At 38.9% G+C, this 20,610-nt stretch overlaps 2 protein-coding genes across 2 annotated transcripts; one reads left to right on the top strand and one right to left on the bottom strand.

Moving 5' to 3' along the window:
• The first annotated feature begins 600 nt into the window (after nucleotides 1-600).
• On the top strand, nucleotides 601-3,569 carry LOC138338679 (uncharacterized). Its single transcript, XM_069289736.1, has 2 exons — nucleotides 601-1,476; nucleotides 1,545-3,569. Exons 1-2 carry the CDS (start codon nucleotides 866-868, stop codon nucleotides 3,421-3,423), a joined length of 2,490 nt encoding a protein of 829 aa, XP_069145837.1. The 5' UTR covers nucleotides 601-865; the 3' UTR covers nucleotides 3,424-3,569.
• Nucleotides 3,570-15,221: 11,652 nt separating this feature from the next.
• LOC101267273 (heat shock 70 kDa protein, mitochondrial) lies at nucleotides 15,222-19,150 on the bottom strand. The gene is made up of 6 exons (XM_004230488.4): nucleotides 18,923-19,150; nucleotides 18,204-18,280; nucleotides 18,045-18,123; nucleotides 17,359-17,925; nucleotides 16,651-17,271; nucleotides 15,222-16,147 (listed from the first exon to the last, which is right to left on the bottom strand). Exons 1-6 carry the CDS (start codon nucleotides 18,995-18,997, stop codon nucleotides 15,521-15,523), a joined length of 2,046 nt encoding a protein of 681 aa, XP_004230536.1. The 5' UTR covers nucleotides 18,998-19,150; the 3' UTR covers nucleotides 15,222-15,520.
• Between the last annotated feature and the right edge of the window lie 1,460 nt (nucleotides 19,151-20,610).

The raw sequence follows: 20,610 nt of genomic DNA, 5'->3' as shown, positions 1-20,610 counted from the left end.
GATGCATGTCACTCTCATGGCATAACTTTCCCAATCTCAATTTGGCAAGTCCACTGACTTGACTTCCAAAAATCATGTTGTTAGGAAAGAGCTATTCTTCCTCATGCATGTCCCTGGTGTGTACTTGCATATACTCATACTTAGTACAAGTGTGTACTAATTCCATACGAACATCTACTTTTAGGTGCAGGCACAGGTGGACGCTAGAGCTACAGGTTCGTTGTTGCAGCTATCCGGACATCAGTATTCATCCGGAGTTTGGTAGGTCCTCATGCTTTCGAGGATGCTACTGTTTTACATTCTAGCGTAGTTTTAGAGTTGAGCTAGCGGAGCATGTTCCACTAGCGTTTCTTTCCTGTTTTGGTTCAAACTTTGTATTGGTGCTATTTTGGCCGATATACAATTAATACTTAATGAATTATTTCTTTCAGTTGCTTATCTCTTAAATGTTAGATGGTTGATGATGAACGATTATGAAATGTTAAGAATGTTCAGCAAGTATGATTAAAGAATCAAAAATTTCAAATTTTCCGCTAAAATTAATCTATGTAAAGTAAGAATGACGTAAGCAGGCTTGTCTGCGACCTCCGAGAGGTCAACGACGCCGGTCTCGTCTGGGGTCTAGATTCCGGTCGTGACAAAGTTGGTATCAGAGCGCTAGGTTAAATTCCTCGAATAATGAGTTCACATCAACCACATTGAGTAGTTTCTAAGTCATGGTAGTGAAGTGCACCACTATCCTGGATTAGAGACTGCACGATGCGTAGGAAAGACTTCCCTTCTTCTTATCTTATTGTGCTTTTCCTAATGTTTAAATTCTTGGTGTTACGAACGTGTCTAACATCAACCTTGCTGTTTTCAGAGAATGAATACCTGGGGAACTAAGGGTCTGAGGACGGGAGCAGCAGCAGCTAGGGGTAATCAGAATCCACCCCAGGCTCCAGCTGAAGGAGTGGCCATGCCAGTGAACCCAGCTGGGTTGACTGATGCGGAGGTGAGGGCATCTCTAGCCCAGATGGCACAGGCCATCACGATGCAGGCCCAAGCTATGACTGCCCAAGTCAACCGGCAGGATGTTCTGAGGGAAAACCCACCGGCTCGCAGCATAGCTGACAGACTGCGAGACTTCACGAGGATGAATCCTCCAATTTTCACAGGGGCTAAGACTTCAGAAGATCCCCAGGAATTTATAGACGAGTTGCATAAGATACTGGTGGCCATGGGGGCCACTGATATTGAGAAGGCTGAGTTGGCTTCCTACCAGCTCAAAGATGTTGCACAGACTTGGTGCAAAATGTGGCGAGATAGCCGTGTCCTAGGAGGGGTGCCAGTCACCTGGGAGCTGTTCAAGACAGCATTTTTGGAAAGGTTCTTCCCTAGAGAGATGAAAGAGGCCAAGGTTGAGGAGTTCATCAACCTCAAGCAAGGATCCATGACTGTCAGGGAGTATTCCCTGAAGTTTGTGAAGTTATCAAGGTATGTGCTTCCCTTAGTATTTGATAACAAGAATGATGAGAGTACTTAACTTTGTTGAAATCATCCAGGTATGCTACTCCCTTGGTTTCTACCAGCAGGGAGGAGATGAGCAGATTCCTCACAGGAATCAATGGAGACCTAGAGGAAGATTGTCGGGCTGCGATGCTCCATGATAATATGGACCTTTCTAGATTAATGATGCATGTCCAACAGGTAGAGGACAGCCGAAAGAGGAGAGGTGTACGTGATGTTAGGAGGCCTAGGCCTCAAGATCAGGCAGGTCCCAGCCATGGAGGCCACAGAAACAATTTTGGCGTCCGCGAGCAGCCCAAATTCAAGAAGGGGCAACAGAGTGCTGGAAATTCTGACCCTCAGAGAAATACAACGCCTAGAGGAGGCAGACCCGAACCCAAGAGGGGCAATGGAGGTGAGATGCAGCGTCCAAGGAAGACTTGTACTAAGTGTGGCCGAATGCACCTTGGAGAATGTAGACAGGGCACTAATGCCTGTTTCGGTTGTGGTAAGAGTGGACACATGGTCATAGACTGTCCCCAGAACAGAGGTCAGGCTGGGGGTAATGCTCAGCCTAGGCCTACCCCACATAATGCAGCAGCAGCCGAACCTCCGAAGAGGAACAGATTTTATGCCTTGAAAGGTAGGGAGGAGCAGGAGAAGTCCGCTGATGTGGTCACAGGTATGCTGCAAGTATTCTCAACTTCTGTTTATGCTTTACTTGATCCAGGGTCTACGCTTTCCTTTGTGACTCCTCTGCTTGCCCTTACCTTTGAAATACTACCTGAAGTTCTGCATGATCCTATAGTGGTTAGTACGCCTTTAGGAGAAAATGTGAGAACCGATAGGGTATACAAGAATTGCCCAATAGTTGTGAGTGGCAAGGCTATGTGTGCAAACTTGATTGAGTTACCCATGCGCGATTTTGATATTATTCTTGGCATGGACTGGCTTCACAGCTATTATGCTTGTTTGGACTGTCGTAGTAGGGTGGTGAGGTTTCGCTTCCCTAATGGAGAAGAGTTAGTCTGGGAGGGGTACAATCCGATTCGTCCTAACCCCTTGGTTTCAAATCTCAAGGCCAATAAAATGATGGCCAAAGGGTTACTATGTCATCTAGTGAGTGTTAATGATTTAGATCATGACGTTCCTTCCATAGACTCGGTGCCTGTAGTAAGTGAATTCCTAGATGTGTTTCCTGAAGATTTGCCTGGAGTCCCTCCCCTTCGAGAGATTGACTTTGGTATCGACTTAGAACCTGATACTAAACCAATCTCAATTCCTCCTTATAGAATGGCTCCAGCAGAACTCAAGGAGTTGAAGCTGCAGTTAAAAGATCTCACGGATAAGGGTTTCATTCAGCCGAGCATATCCCCTTGGGGCGCTCCAGTGTTGTTTGTAAAGAAAAAGGATGGGACCCTTAGAATGTGTATCGATTATCGGCAGCTCAACAAAGTCACTATAAAGAATAAGTACCCACTTCCCAGAATTGATGATTTGTTCGATCAGCTCCAAGGGTCTAGTTTCTTCTCTAAGATTGATCTTCGTTCAGGGTATCATCAACTTAGAGTTAGGGATAGGGATGTCCCAAAAACAGCTTTTCGTACCCGTTATGGTCATTATGAGTTCTTGGTTATGTCATTCGGTCTCACGAATGCACCTGCTGCATTTATGGACCTCATGAACAGAGTTTTCCGTGAATACCTTGACTCTTTCGTCATAGTATTCATTGATGACATTCTCATCTACTCTAAGACCAAGGAAGAGCATGAACAGCATTTGAGACTAACCTTGCAGGTACTTAGACAGCATCAGTTGTATGCCAAATTCAGCAAGTGTGAATTCTGGCTGAGATCAGTGACCTTCCTGGGCCATGTTGTGTCCGGTCAAGGTGTAGAAATGGCCAAAGCCTCTTACACCCACCGATATCCGTAGCTTTCTGGGATTGGCTGGTTACTACCGCAGGATCGTGGAAGGATTTTCTTCCATTGCTGCCCCACTTACAACCTTGACAAAGAAGAAATCCAAGTTTGAATGGACGGATACTTGTGAGAAGAGTTTCCAGGAGCTCAAGGACAGACTCACTTCAGCCCCGGTACTTACTCTGCCTAAGAGTGGCGAGAATTACACTGTCTATTGCGATGCATCTAGGGTCGGTTTGGGATGTGTTCTTATGCAGGCTGGTAAGGTGATAGCTTATGCTTCCAGACAGCTCAAGGTTCATGAAAAGAATTATCCCACTCATGACTTGGAGTTGGCAGCTGTGGTGTTTGCGTTGAAGTTATGGAGGCATTATCTATATGGAGTACACGTGGATGTGTTCACGGATCATAAGAGTCTCCAGTACGTGTTCACGCAGAGAGAGCTGAATCTACGGCAACGCAGATGGTTGGAGCTGCTGAAGGATTATGACATGAATGTGCACTATCATCCAGGTAAGGCTAATGTTGTGGCTGATGCTTTGAGCAGGATGAGCATGGGGAGTACAGCCCACGTTGAGGATGAGAAGAAGGAGCTAGTGAAAGAGGTACACAGACTGGCCAGGCTGGGTGTACGGTTAGTTGACTCTACTAGTGGAGGTGTTTCAGTTCACCCTAGTTCTGAATCATCCCTGATAGTGGAAGTCAAGAAGGGTCAGCATCTCGATCCTGTGTTGATGGAGATGAAGGACTCAGTGTTGTTAAAAATGAATGAGTCTTTTGCTTTGGGAGATGATGGCATACTTAGATACCAGAACCGGTTGTGCGTACCAGATGTAGATGATTTACGGACCAAGATTGTTACAGAGGCCCATGGTTCCAGATATTCCATACATCCAGGTTCCACAAAAATGTATCATAATCTTAAGCAGATTTATTGGTGGGATGGCATGAAGAAGGATATTGCAGACTATGTGGCTAAGTGTCCTAATTGTCAGCAGGTTAAGGCAGAGCATCTTAAGCCTGGTGGTCTGACTCAGATTATTGAGGTTCCGACTTGGAAATGGGAGGCCATTAATATGGACTTCGTAGTTGGTCTTCCGAGGACTAGGAGGCAGCATGACTCTATATGGGTTATTGTGGACAGACTGACTAAGTCTGCCCACTTTATCCCTGTGAAGTCCACTTACAGGGCCGAGGATTACGCGAGACTCTACATTGATGAGATTGTGAGATGGCATGGGATTCCTTTGTCTATTATTTCAGATAGAGGAGCTCAGTTTACTTCGCATTTTTGGAGATCTTTCCAGAAAAGCTTAGGCACGCAGGTGAAACTTAGCACTGCCTTTCATCCTCAGACAGATGGGCAGGCAGAGCGCACTATTCAGACATTGGAGGACATGTTGAGAGCGTGTGTGATTGACTTTAGAGGTAATTGGGATGACCATCTACCTTTGATAGAGTTCTCGTATAATAATAGCTACCACTCCAGCATTGGGATGGCACCATTTGAGGCATTGTATGGTAGGAGGTGTAGATCTCCAGTTGGGTGGTTCGAGGTTGGAGAGTCATCTATTTTGAGTCCAGAGATCATTCATGAGGCCTTGGAGAAAGTTAGAATGATTAGAGACAGGTTGGCTACCGCTTACAGCCGACAAAAGTCATATGCAGACAATAGAAAACGACCCTTAGAATTTAACGTTGGTGACCAGGTTTACTTGAAGATATCGCCTATGAAAGGGGTGATGCGATTTGGTAGAAAAGGGAAGCTTAGTCCGAGGTATGTGGGGCCATATGAGATCCTACAGCGCGTGGGTGAGGTGGCCTATGAGTTAGCATTGCCTGCGGAGCTAGCTTCTGTTCATCCAGTCTTTCATGTCTCTATGTTGAAGAAGTGCCTAGGTGATCCAGCATCAATCCTACCTGTAGAAGGTTTGGGGGTTGGTGAAGACTTGTCCTATGAGGAAGTACCTGTTGAGATCTTAGACAGACAGGTCAAGCGACTGAGGAACAAGGAGATTGCCACAGTGAAGGTATTGTGGAGAAACCATCTTGTTGAGGGTGCTACGTGGGAGGCTGAGGCCGACATGAGATCCCGATATCCACATCTTTTCAACTCTTGAGGTTAGGCTTCCTACTCGTAAGGCTATAGTTCCTTATCTCTTCATATTTGTTGCTATTGGCTGATTGTACATAGCAATTAAGTTATGATCTCATTGGCATTATGAGGTGAAATGGTAGTGTCATTCGGGGACGAATGTTCCTAAGGGGGGATAATGTAACGATTCAAAAAAAGAGAGAATTATGTAAATAAGAATAAATAGGTATTTAAGGGCATAATTGTCCTTTCACGTTTTAAATGAATAAATAAATAAATAAATAAAACAGATTTGTATTTATTTATTTTAATGTTATTTGACTAATTCTTGAATTAGTCTCCTAATCCAATTAGCCCTCTCTCTCTCACGCTTCTAAACTCCCTCTCTCACGTTCTCCATCTTCCTCACATTATTTCTGCCAAAATATCAATAATTTTCATGCTTGAAGAACTCACAAAAAAATTTTTAAGCAAAAGAAAAAGTAATCAAAACGTCAAGGCTAAGAGAGGTTCGTCGAGAGAGGTATACTTTGAAGTGAATTGGGAGTGGTTTGGAGGAGTTTTCCGGGCAGCAACATTAAAGTTTGAACATCGATTAAGGTATGAGTTTCTCTCATGGAATTCTTTCTCCAAGAGTACTTTCTTTCGGACGTTTCTTAAACTCTTGAAACTAAGGTTGTTCCCCTTCGTATGTCCTTGTCCTTAGCTCCCTAATGAATTTGTAGGATGGGTATGTTGTGCTGCTAGATTTTTGCATGAATGATGTGTTTAAATTAAATATGAATGTGTTTATGTGCGGGAAATCGCGATAATGATCATCAGAATATGATCGGAAAAAGTTGATGTATGGGTGTGTATAGGGCAGTGTTTTAGGCATTGTTTTGGGGTATATAAGTTGTTTATTTATCATGTATTTTATGTGTGAAATGGGTGTGCAATGTGATGTTTATTTTGATGAAGCATAGTGAAGTGAATGAACCATGAAATCTCCCTAAGAACTAATGTGAAACTTGATGAAAAAGTGCAGAAAAATAGTGGAATAAATTTCCAAAAACATAGAAATAGGTTTAAAAAGAATCTGGAAATTTTTGGGATGTCAAAGAATTAAAAAAAATAAATAAATAAATAAAAAGGGGGGATGCAAGGCGTGGGGATCGAACCCGCGACCTCAGGGCTGAAGGGGGGGTAAAAATATTAAGGGAATAAAGGTGAGGCTGTGGGGGTTCGAACCCACCACCTCACAGCCTCCATTCCCAGCGAAATTAAGAGGAAAATGAGGGGGGCTGTGGGGGTTCGAACCCACAACCTCCCTATTCAAGCGAATTTAATTAAAAATAATAATAATAGTAAATTAAAATTCTAATTAAAGTTGGAAAATTAATTCTCTTATGTAAACATTGAGATTTAATTTAGAATCTTAATTAAAAATAGAATATTAATTCTTTTATGTAAATATTGAGATTTAAATTGGAATTCTAATTAAATTAGAAAATTATTCTTTCATGTAAATGATTGAAATTTAATTTAGAATTCTAATTAAAATAGAAAATTTATTATTTCACGAAAATGTTGAGACTTAACTTAGAGTTCTAAATTTATGAATATTAGAACTAAAATCAATGAAAAATATAAATGATATCCAAATAATTCAAAATTTGGGTTCTCGTGTCCAAACCTCCGTATTGATACATAAGTCATACGTGAGTGAAATATTCAAGAATAATGTCATCTACTTAGATCAAAAATCAAAGATCTTGGCATATATACAAGATACATAAGTCTTGTAATACATAATCTTAGAAAAACAAGAATTCACTTAACGAACTATAAATGAAGCCTCATGGCTTGTATGTATAGATATATAAGTTTAACATACGTTCAAGAATAAGTGAACCTAAGATATACGTAATGAAATGAAGAATGTGGCGACAATCATGATGTGAGGTTAATGCATATGATGAGAGCAATCTTAAATGAGCTTAAGTAAATGTTACCGATACATACTCACCAATGAGAGTGTAAGATAATGAAGAGACCAGTCTCTATGAATACTCTAATAAAAATATTGAGTTTAAAACACTTAATACTAATGATGAGATGAGAAATCATCTATTGAGCTATGATGTCTTCATACTAGAAGCAAACTTCTATGATGTATGAGTTGCATGTAATGGAACTTTATACCGAGCACCGATAGGCTAGCTATGAGTGGTGATGCCTTCTTTCGGGAAGGGCGGAGGTTCACGTAATTCTCATGAGATGAGACTGTCCGGCTTGCCGGGTATGGGTCTCCATACATCTCCTAGTCTTTGAACCTATATTGCCACTATAGGGATCTGGCGGGGTTAAATTCCCATATACGCTAGCATGTTATTGAATCGCTTTGGCCGGTGATTCCACCTCTTTTCGGTGTGGGGAAGACACTGGATTTCATGATGCTCACATGATCTATGTCGGTTAAAGTTAAAGTTCCCAATGAATGAATGAGGCCAGCCTCAAACGAATCATATAAAGAAATGAATGATACCGAAGGTGTTAGGATAGGATAATCAAGAGGTGAGCTAGATTCAGGTAATGACATTAGGTCATTCCTGATCATTGCACAGCAAACCCGATGAGAGTCTTAAACTACATCCTAGGTATACCTGGTGTTCGCACTGGCCTATGAATGAATTGAAATGAAATACGAATGAATGAGTGAAGCAGACTCTGTGTTTGCTAAAGAAGGCTCCCTAGTTGAGGTCCCATATGTTGAGCCCTCATTTTGGAAAGTCTTAAAGTTAAGTCTATGATAATAAGGTCTCATGGTATACGAATGAATAATATGAAAGAAAGTATGTGTTATATGTTATGTGTTATATGAATATGTTATGTTTTGTGTGCTATACGATAATTATAATGATGCATGTCACTCTCATGGCATAACTTTCCCAATCTCAATTTGGCAAGTCCACTGACTTGACTTCCAAAAATCATGTTGTTAGGAAAGAGCTATTCTTCCTCATGCATGTCCCTGGTGTGTACTTGCATATACTCATACTTAGTACAAGTGTGTACTAATTCCATACGAACATCTACTTTTAGGTGCAGGCACAGGTGGACGCTAGAGCTACAGGTTCGTTGTTGCAGCTATCCGGACATCAGTATTCATCCGGAGTTTGGTAGGTCCTCATGCTTTCGAGGATGCTACTGTTTTACATTCTAGCGTAGTTTTAGAGTTGAGCTAGCGGAGCATGTTCCACTAGCGTTTCTTTCCTGTTTTGGTTCAAACTTTGTATTGGTGCTATTTTGGCCGATATACAATTAATACTTAATGAATTATTTCTTTCAGTTGCTTATCTCTTAAATGTTAGATGGTTGATGATGAACGATTACGAAATGTTAAGAATGTTCAGCAAGTATGATTAAAGAATCAAAAATTTCAAATTTTCCGCTAAAATTAATCTATGTAAAGTAAGAATGACGTAAGCAGGCTTGTCTGCGACCTCCGAGAGGTCAACGACGCCGGTCTCGTCTGGGGTCTAGATTCCGGTCGTGACAGTTCCGAATGTGGGAGCAGGCTTAGTACCTACTCCGAATGGGGATAATCGCAATAGAGTTCAGCCGAATGCAGTGACGTTACTGAGGTGGGAGTTACCTGGTTTCGCAGGTCAAGAGCCGAAGGTGTGGATTCGAAAGTGTGAGAGGTTTTTTTACACAATACAGAGTAGGTAATGAACAGAGGATAGAAATAGTTGCTTTATACTTGACTGATGTTGCTGAAGTATGGTATCAGTCGATGGTGTTAAGCAGAGGAATACCGAATTGGATCGAGTTTAAAGAGGATTTAATCAGCAGGTTTGGAGAAATTGTAGTAAGTGATGTGGTGGAAGAGTTTAACAAGCTACAACAAATCGGTACTGTGGATGAGTTTATATGGAGATTTGAAGATCTTAAAGCTCGAATGCTTATACGAAATCCGGTTTGAACGAAGATCATTTCTTATCTAGTTTTATTGGAGCTTTGAAGGAGGAAATTAGATTTGAGGTTAAAATGTTCAAGCCGAGGACGTTGAAAGAAGCGGTAGAGAAAGCGAGGATGAAGGAAATGGCTATTGAAGCTGCACGAAGGAGGAATAGAACAGTGAACAGAGTGTTGCCGGCAGCTGCGCAGGAAGTAGGAAAAGCATCTAATGCGATGGTTAACAGAAATGGGCCTTACCGACTTACTCCTGAAGTTTATGAGTTTAGGAAGTCGAATCACTTGTGTTTCCGTTGTGGAGAGAAATATGGGTTGGGACATATATGCAAAACGAGACAGTTGAATTATTTAACTGGATTCGTTGAGAAGGAAAGGGAAGTTGATCAGATGTCAGTATTGGAAGACATGGAGGAGATAACCATTGAAGGAGTAGTCGAATAAGAGGTACAACAAGCTGTGTGTCTTAATGCATTAACTGGTCATAACAAAAGAGAGAATACAATTCTTATCGGGGGGACTGTGAAGAAGTGACAACTGGCAATTTTAATTGATTCGGGAGCACACATAGCTTCATTGATAAGCATATTGTAGCTGCATCAGGCTACCAACCTCATCTGTGTTCTCCTGTACGAGTGACAGTGGCAGATGGTAATTACGTAATGTGCAACTCTCACTGTAAAGGATTTTCGTGGAAAATGCAGGATAGAATTTTCATAGAAGATTTGCTCATTATTTCCTTGGGTGGTTGTGCATTGGTGTTAGGAAATGATTGGATGAAGAAACATAATCCGACTAAGTTTGATCATGAACGGAAGTGTGTTACTATAGGCAGGAAAGTTAATAAATTAGTGCTGCCAGGAATTGCAGGTGAGGGAAGTTTGAGTATGCTATCTAGTGGATCAATGAAAAAGATGTTGAAGAAGGGTCAAGCTATAGTTGCTCATCTTTTTATGATGAACATGATGACAAACAGTGAGGAGGAGGTAATCGATGAGGGACTTCATAATGTGTTGGTTAAATATGCTGATATTTTCGCAGAACCGAAGTCACTGCCACCGGCAAGACTGTTTGACCATGCGATTCCTCTTAAGACGGGAGCTATACCGGTTAGTCTGAGGCCATATAGATATAACTTCCATCAAAAGAATTAGTTGGAAAAGCAAGTGAAAGAGATGCTTAGTAGTGGAATCATACAGGCTATTCAATCGTCTTATTCTTCACCAACATTGGTAGTAAAGAAAAAGGATGGAACATGGAGGTTTTGTGTCGATTATAGAGGATTGAATGACTTGACCATTAAAGACAAGTATCCCATACCTATAGTCGGTGATTTGTTGGATGAACTACATGGGGCGTCAATCTTTTTTAAGGTAGATTTGAGGGTTGGTTATCATCAAATTAGGATGAAGATGGAAGATATGCACAAGACGGCATTTCGGACTCACATGGGCCATTATGAGTTTAGAGTAATGCCTTTCGGATTTACCAATGCTCCAGCAACATTTCAAGCATTAATGAATTAGATTTTTAGATCGCTCAGAAGGTTTGTTCTAGTCCTTTTCGATGCTATATTAATCTATAGCCGAAATATGGAGGAGCATTTACAGCATCTGCAGGTGGTATTTGAAACTTTGAGGCTTAATGTGTTGTTTGCAAAGAAGTCTAAATGTTCTTTTGGGCAAGCTCAAGTGGAATACTTACGCCATATTATTACTAAGGAAGGGGTGGCTACCGATCCTCATAAGATTTGAGCTATGATAGAATGGCCTAGACCTAAGACCTTACGGGCTCTAAGAGGATTTCTTGGGCTAACATGTTACTATCGGAAGTATGTGCAAAATTATGGGACCATCAGCAGGTCACTCACTCATTTGTTAAAAAATGAAGCCTTCAAATGGAGTGTGGATGCCAAAACTACCTTTGAAGCTCTTAAAATAGCTATGACGAATACACCTGTATTGACTCTTCCTGACTATACCCAAGAGTTTGTGGTAGAGACTGATTCTAGTCATAGGGGTATTGGAGCTGTACTTACATAGCAAGGGAGGCCAATTGCTTTCTTTAGCAAAGTATTGGCTCCTAAACATAGGGGCAAGTCGATTTATGAGAGGGAGTATATGGCTCTACTTAACGCAGTGGATAAATGGAGACATTATTTACAGTTCAAACACTTTGTGGTCAAGACTGATCATCACAGTTTGAAAGATCTGTTGGAACAACGAGTAACATCAGCTATACAAAAAAAAGGAATAACGAAATTATTAGACCTTGATATGAGGTGCGATACAAAAAAGGAGCGGAGAATAGGGTAGCAGATGCTCTATCCAGGCGAGACGAAAGGTTACAAGAGAGTGAAAAGTCTTCGGCTGGTTTACTGATGGCTGTGAGTATGATTATGCCAATGTGGATACAAGAAATTATGCATAGTTATATGGAGGATCCTTATGTTCAAGAGCTGCTAACCTTGATATCAGTTGATGTTCACGGGCCTAGTTTGTGGCATAACGTCAATGGGGTTTTAAGGAAGAAAGGCAAGGTTTATGTGGGTTCCAAAGGGCCCTTACGACAACAACTAATTTCTACTTTTCATGACACTCCTTTGGGTGGACATTCGGGCCAATTGGGCACTTTCAAAAGGTTAACTCAAGATTTCTATTGGCCAAGAATGAGAGCTATGGTGAATGAATCTGTAGCTCAGTGTGAGGTTTGCCATCGTAACAAGGACGACAATGCAGCCTATCCCGGTTTACTTCAGCCATTGCCAATTCCTAATCAAGCGTGGAGTAATATTAGCATGGACTTTATAGAAGGTTTGCTGAAGTCGAAAGCTAAAAGCGTGATATTGGTGGTGGTAGATCGATTTACCAAGTATGCCCATTTTATAGCTATGTCTCATCCATATACTGCTCTAACAGTAGCTGAGTTGTATTGGAGACATATTCATAGGTTACATGGTACTCCCGACAGTATTGTGTCTGACAGAGACAAGGTATTTTTGAGTAAGTTCTGGTAGGAAATGTTCAAACTAATGGGTACACAATTGCACTATAGTTCGGCCTATTATCCTCAGAGTGATGGACAAACTGAGAGAGTCAATAGGTGTCTGGAAAATTACCTTCGATGTATGACTACAAGCAGGCCTACGTAGTGGAAACAATGGCTACCTGTTGCAGAATGGTGGTATAACACCAACTTCCACACGGGTCTGCGATGTACTCCATTCGAAGCGTTGCATGGTTATACTCCGCCTCAACTTTCAATTGACCCTCTTTTGGAGACAGTAGTACAGGCAGCAGAAGACGCAGTGATGCATCAACAACAATTTCTTCAATTGTTGAAAGACAATCTAGCTACTGCCCAAGCTAGAATGAAGTTTTTCGCGAATAAGAAAAGGACCGAGCGTGAGTTTCTAGTGGGAGATTGGGTTTACTTAAAGCTTCAACCATATCGGCAGACTTCTATTGCTTTGAGACGGAATTTGAAGCTCAGTTCTAAATATTATGGTCCTTATTTGATAGTCGAAAGAATTGGGTTGTTGGCTTATAAATTAGCTCTACCTTCGCATTATAAGATTCATCCAGTTTTTCATGTTTCGTTGTTAAAGAAGAAGGTCGGAGATCGAGTGGTTATACAGTCAGAATTGCCTTATACAAATGACAACGGACAGTTTTTGGTTAAGCCAGTGGCAATTCTGCAGCGGCAGATGGTTAAACGAAACAATGTGGCTGCTGTTCGGGTTTTGGTTCAATGGTCTAATCGGATGCCACTTGGGAGGATTATGATTTTTTGAAGGCTAAGTTTCCTGGTTTTGATTCTAATCCTTGAGGTCAAGGATGCTTTGATGGGGAAGGGACAATTATGAACTGCAGTTAAACAGTTAAAGGTATAACAAATATGGGTTGCAGGGATTCGATCCTTGAATCTGGCAATAACAGGAAATGGAAAGGTTAACAGAAATATAAAATGAACGGATGAGATTGGAAGTTGATTAAGGAAAGTTGAGGGTGAGGATTATGACACGTGGGTACAGGTTGTTGGTGGAGGTTGTTATAAGTGGTCATGCTGGAAGAGAGAGGGAAATAACTGAAAAATAAGTCACACCAATTCTCTTCTCTTTTTCCTTCTTTCTTCTTCTATCCAGAATCTTCTTCTTTTTCTTCTTCTTCTTCTTCTTCTCCTTGCAGATCATCAATGGCGTAGCAGTAGATTCCATAGTTATAGTATCAGTAGTTGTAATAAAGAACTTCGGTATCAATAAATTCTACAGTTGGTTTTCTTCTGCATTTTTTGATTTGTTGGTGAATTGAGCTTGTGATCTTAAGAAGATCATAACAGAGAAGAGGTAGTTCACGGCGAGGAGAGATTGAGCAAGGCGGCGGCTGTGTGGCCAACGCTACTTTATAACTGTAAAGGGGAAGTTCAGTGTTAGGGTTTAGGGTTTTAGAGAGAGGCAAAGAAAAAGGGACAAATAGATTAGAAATAGCTGTGATTCAACTTATATACACACGTTATTTTGTTTGATTCAATTTTAAGAGGCAAAATATTACTAATAGTTATACTGTGATTATTTTTATTTATTCAAGATTTAAAATATGTGTTCATGAAGTATGGGGCATATTCTAAGTCCATCCTTGTATTCTTTATATATAAAAGATAGAGTATATGGTAAAATAAATGGTTTGTGGAATGTTTTTTTTTCAAAATATTTTTAAAAGCACCATTCTTATTTAATGTTAAAGGAGTTTAAAAAAAACATTATATAGTATTCTTTGTTTTTTTAATAATTTTCCGCTTGAAATTATCAATAGAAATCTCATGTTATAATTAAATTTTTGTTTTAAGCATTAGAAATTCAAATTTACTAGCTTGATTAATGTGCATTCAAGCCTCATGTGTTTTTAGCAATAAATGTGCAATTTCCATATTGACATTTGAATTTACAAAATTCAATCTGTAAGATCAATAATGATATACTATGCTCCTTATCGAAAAGTTTTGCTTTCTTAAAGCACCAAGTAAATAAATTTCAAAATTTATGTTCAATACATAATACACAACAAATATTGAGAAGAAATCATAGTTTTCTTTTAATTAATAGTTCTATGGCACGTTCAATGGTTCTTAAAGGATTACATCAAAAAAAAAGATAATCAAACAAATCTTCATCTTTATTTTTATAATTGAACATAATCGAATTCATACAGGAAAACATAGGAAAGGTTAGTTTTGAAACAAATGCTCACGTTTTGTCTTAATGAGAATATTAACTGCTGTTTTATTCTATCAAAATATGCGTAAATTTTATTATTCTTCTAACTGAAACAGTTCCAAAATGAAAAGCAATGTCAATAAAAAAAAAAGTATGAAATATATTTAAATTTTAATCAAAATTATTTTATGATACCAAATTTTTAAAAAAATGTTTTAGCCTGCTACATTATTTAATAGTGTATTTTAAAGGTATATATATATATCCACGTAGCCACAAAACATGAGCACATATATACCTAATACACTATTAAATAGTTTAAGCTGTAAAAAAATCTCCATAAAATTTGGTATAATAGTTAAGCTGTAAAAAATTCTCCATAAAATTTGATACCATTACGGCAATTTCAAACTAAAATAAACAATTTTCAGAGCCTATTCCCATACCAAAATATTGAGAAAAGAATTAAATTATATATTGACATCAGTTCTACTGGTTGCTAAGATGAGACAGATACATATGGAAAGGTAAAGCGGGCAAAAAGCTGTAAATTAAAAGGACAGTATCATATTATTGTGGAAACAAAGCATTGTTTCTGTCAATTTTAACATTGAAGGGCTGTCAAAAATCATACTCACCTGTTCTACTGAACATAGAAGACTAGACGCTAAGAAATTCACAACTCAAGACCATTGATACAACCAGTTTTGAGCTTGAGCACAAAATACTTCCGGGGAAGGGGAAAAGTGATGGAAAAAATAAACTCATTTTTAGAAGGAAAGTAGATCTATAACATCTCTCTCTTGTCTTTTTCATGCACTATTCAATTATGCCTAGAATAAATATCTATTTCTTTACTTCCTCGTATTCTGCCTCTGGTGGCTGATCTCCTCCTTGTGCACCACCACCTCCAGATGCACCACCAGAACTGCCACCAGCCATGTGCTCTCCAATCTTTGAGACAGCTTTGTTTGCCGCATCAAGTTTCGCCTTGATATCATCAATGTTCTCAGTCCCCATTGCTGCTCTCAAATCAGAAATAGCTGTCTCGATCTCTGTAACCACTTCCTTGGGGACCTTATCCTTGTACTCACTCAAGCTCTTCTCGATACTATATATGGTAGTGTCTGCACTATTCCTGATATCAATAAGTGCCTTGCGTTCTTGATCCTTCTGGGCATGCATTTCTGCTTCCCTGACCATCTTGTCAATCTCATCTTCTGATAGACCACCAGATGACCGAATGGTAATCTGCTGCTCTTTGCTAGTAGCCTTGTCTTTGGCAGATACAGTGACCATACCATTTGCGTCTATGTCAAAGGTGACCTCAATCTGAGGCAAACCCCTTGGGGCTGGAGGAATACCAACAAGCTCAAATTCACCCAGAAGCTTATTATCAGATGCTATTTCACGTTCACCTTGTAATACCTTGATGCCAACTTGCGTTTGGTTGTCCGCAGCAGTAGAAAACACCTGAAATACACAAAGCAACAACACACTGTAAACACCTAAAAAAAACAAGCGTACTTCACATTGGAAATTATGACCTCGACAACCACCATGTGTCATCCTTCTCCAGACCCATTTTTGACAGCAGACAAAATTTAAGATGCTGTAAAGTCACATTATGGACGATGCAATAGAAACAAAAAGTTCAACAAAGAAAAATCACATCAAATTTTAAAATTTAACTTCAGTGACTTAGGTTTCTTGAAAATGCTAATTTGTCAAGTCACATTAGGGACGATGCAATAGAAACGAAAAGTTCGACAAAGAAAAATCACATCAAATTTAAAAATTTAACTTCAGTGACTTAGGTTTCTTGAAAATTGTAATATTTGTATAAACATGGAACAGTCACAAATCTCCCAACATGGAAAAGATTATGTGGATCCTGGACGAAAGGAGAACCATTCTGTTGAAACTAGGCATTAATAAAAATAAACAGGAGACTGCATTAAGATCCAACAGCTCACCTGGCTTTTCTTTGTGGGAATGGTAGTATTCCTGTTTATTAATCTAGTGAAGATACCTCCCAATGTCTCAATACCAAGAGATAGCGGAGTTACATCCAAAAGAAGCAACTCTTTAACATCACCACGGAGAATACCACCTTGAAGTGCAGCTCCCATGGCAACTGCCTCATCTGGATTAACACCTTTGCTGGGGCTTTTACCAAATATCTCAGAAACTATTTCCTGCACCTTAGGAACACGCGTCATACCTCCAACTAGGAGGACCTCATCCACATCTTTTAAAGATACTCCAGCATCCTTCAAACAATTCTTGCAAGGATTCCTTGTCCTCTCGATTAAGTTGTTCACCAATGTCTCAAATTTTGATCTTGTCAGTGTGATATTCAGATGTTTAGCCCCTGATGCATCGGCTGTGATGAACGGCAAGTTAATATCAGTTTGAGATGTTGATGAAAGCTCTATCTTAGCTTTCTCGGCTGCCTCTCGGAGTCTTTGCAGGGCAAGCTTGTCTTTTGATAGGTCAATTCCCTCAGTCCTCTTAAACTCGCTCACTAAAAATTCTAACAATGCATTGTCAAAATCCTCTCCTCCTAAAAAGGTGTCACCATTAGTTGCCTTGACCTGAGTGGAAGTACATAAGAGAGATTAGTTAAGACAGGAAAATCAGAAAGATACACAACTTTGAAGAAAGCCACAGATTTCTCTTACCTCAAAAACACCATTTGATATCTCCAGGATTGAAACATCAAATGTTCCACCGCCAAGATCAAAAACAGCGACAAGGCCTTCTTTGCTATTCATACCATAAGACAGCGCAGCTGCAGTAGGTTCATTAATAATCCTTTGCACATCAAGACCTGCAATTCTCCCAGCGTCCTTTGTTGCCTGCCTCTGAGCGTCATTGAAATAAGCTGGAACAGTGATCACAGCTTTATTAATAGATTTCCCAAGGTAGGCCTCTGCGGTTTCCTTCATCTTTGTTAGAATAAATGCTCCAATTTGGCTTGGAGAATATTGCTGGCCATTTGCTTCAACCCACGCATCTCCATTTGAGCCTTTCACAATCTTGTAAGGGACCATTTTCATCTCCTTTTGTGTTTGAGGATCATCAAAGCGTCTGCCAATTAGACGCTTGGTCCCAGAAAGAGTGTTTGTAGGATTGGTAACTGCCTGACGTTTGGCTGGAGTACCAACAAGAAGTTCTCCCTTCTGATTAAATGCAACCACAGAAGGAGTTGTTCTGGCTCCTTCAGAATTCTCAATGACCTTGGGATTCTGCATTAACAAAAGCAGCATCAGAGAAAGTTAGATAATCCACTGAAGCCTGTAGAGTATGCAGTGTCTCAACCATAAAATGGACAAAAGTTTGGCATTTCAAAAACTCTAATCCTTACCTTCCCCTCCATCACTGCAACACAAGAGTTGGTGGTTCCCAAGTCTATCCCAATAATTTCGTTTCCAGCAGGTTTGGAGCTGCAAAGGAAAGCAAGTAAGATTCCACACAAACAATACACTAAAAGACACATGGAAAAGCAATGCTACAATCCATATACCTAAATGGTCTAGCCAGACCAGCCCATTTAGCACCAACCAGTGATGGGCACCATGAAGGCTTGGTGTTGGAAGCAAGCTGCACAAAACAATAGAAAAAGGTTAAACCAAAAACTTGGAGATAAAAGGGAACTACTAGCGAGATCTTTCAAACCAATCAACTACACCTTAATTCTTAACAAACTAGGTCAGTTACATAGAATCTTACATTTACATTCTACTATATTCAAACCCGTTCCATAGACAAAATTGTTGCACGAGGGCAGAAGTATAATAACAAGAGACAACAAACTTATTAGCAGAGACAACCAGCAACAGTAGTCGATATTCAACATTTCATTAGTTTTGCTTTTAACATCTTAAGTCGAAAACTTTTCCTAAATCAAGACGAAAGCTATGGCAACTAAGACATATTAAGCAACCTATATATTAGATTTTCTTTTATCACAAATACATCATATTACCTAGCCTTAAAACTAAGCTGCAATAGACAATAGAACATATTCTCTGTCCCATAATCAAATCATAAACTCATCGAAACCGAAAAGTTGTATCTAATATAACCAGAATGTGAAATTATATTTCATTTTCATTTCAAGGAAAGTGATAAAGCTTAAATCATTCACAGTATGACACGAAATCACCAGGTACAGACATTAGAATAGCAAAGATCTAACAGACGGAAAAGATAACAGGCTGGAAATGAACAAAATGAACTCACAGTTCTATAAGCGGAGATAGAAGAAGTGGCGAATTCACGTCGACGGAGAGATCTGAGCAAGGCGGCGGTCGCCATCGGAGAAACAAAGGAAGAAAACTAATTCGTAATTTTTGAGGAGCTGTTGTGCGTTAGGGTTTTGGAGGGTTTTAGGGAAGGAGGCGAAAAAATAGGGAGAAACAGATGCTTGTAGAAGGGGATAGAGTTATTATTGTCTGCGTTGGCGGTGTATGGTATTATTAACTAGCTAGACCAGAAAGTTCTAGATGCCTGCTTGAAACGACGTAGTTTTTTTGACACTGTTGCTGGCTGCATTTCAACCTCTCATATTTTTTATATATAATAAAGTTTTTATTTATTATTAGTATATGATATATGACATACTAGATTGTGAATACGCTTTAGTTATTTTAGACAAACTGCATTGTTTTAAAATAATTTTATTTACGAAAAAAAGTTATGTAATGTTATGTTTTCTTCAAATCTACCTTATTCTTTCAATTAATATTGTGTTAATTAGGTGATACATTGAGAATGTGACAAATAATATGAAAATTTCCTCTACATAAAAGTTATTAAATTATAAGTCTTTAGAAATTATTAGAGATCGTTTGAAGCTAATACATAAATAATTTTGATTATTCGTGTAATTTTATATAATGTTTAATTTGCAAATAAGATAAAAATTATTTATATATTTATTTTATACAATATTTGATTGACAAATTTTCAAACGTTACATATAAGTTATTCATCTATTATTTTTGCTATAAAACTTGTTAAAAGTGGTCATGTTGGGGAAGAGCTTTGGAGAAGGTATTAATGTCATTAATTTTGATTGTTCTATCAAGGAATTAGCATAATATAAGGATTATCGTCTTGTATTCAATGTGCAGGTGAAAAAACAATATCAAAACTATGATATAATGTGATTAATTTAGAAATTATTGTTTACGCCTAAAAAGATCAAACTAAACAATGAATTAAATAATTCCACATTGTATTCTTCATCCCATGAACCAAAATGATCCTTATTAAGTTACACCAAGGAGAAGTAAAATTAAGGGTGATTTTCACATATAGCAAATAAAAATTTTGTAATTGTATTCTATAGCAAAGTTTGTATAATTGCGTTCCATATCAAATATAGAAACTGCATAATTCACTATACATATACAGTTGAAGCAAATTGTATAAAACGAAATGTATAAAACAAGAAAGAGAAAGACACTTGGGCAGAGAACTGTATAAAAATGAAGTGTATAAAATGAATTGTATTATTATAAGTGTATAGAACGATTATATACAATTTGAATTTGTTTAAAATGGGAAAGAGAGAAAGACAAAAGAGACTTGACAAGGAATATACAATTGAATCGAATTGTATAAAACGAGAAAGAGAGAAATTAGATACAATTTGAAAATTGTATAAAACGAGAAAGAGAGAAAGGCAAAACTGAGCAGGGGAGTATTTCTATTGTATAATTATAAGTGTATAGGACAAAAATATATGTAATTGCACGTGTATATACAATTTTCTCACGCTTTATACAAACAGAAATGCAATTTATACATTTCACTTCTGTTTGTATAAGTGTGTAAGGTCAGGGCGGCGAGCGAGATTTGGGAGAGTGGCGAGCAAAATCTGGAAGAGGGGAGAGAGGGGGAACAAAAATACATGTATTTATACA

This window comes from Solanum lycopersicum, chromosome 1 (assembly GCF_036512215.1).
Source record: "Solanum lycopersicum chromosome 1, SLM_r2.1".
Taxonomy (NCBI): Eukaryota; Viridiplantae; Streptophyta; class Magnoliopsida; order Solanales; family Solanaceae; genus Solanum; species Solanum lycopersicum.
The sequence above is the reverse complement of the archived record's forward strand: the minus strand, read 5'-3'. Positions and strand labels throughout refer to the sequence as shown.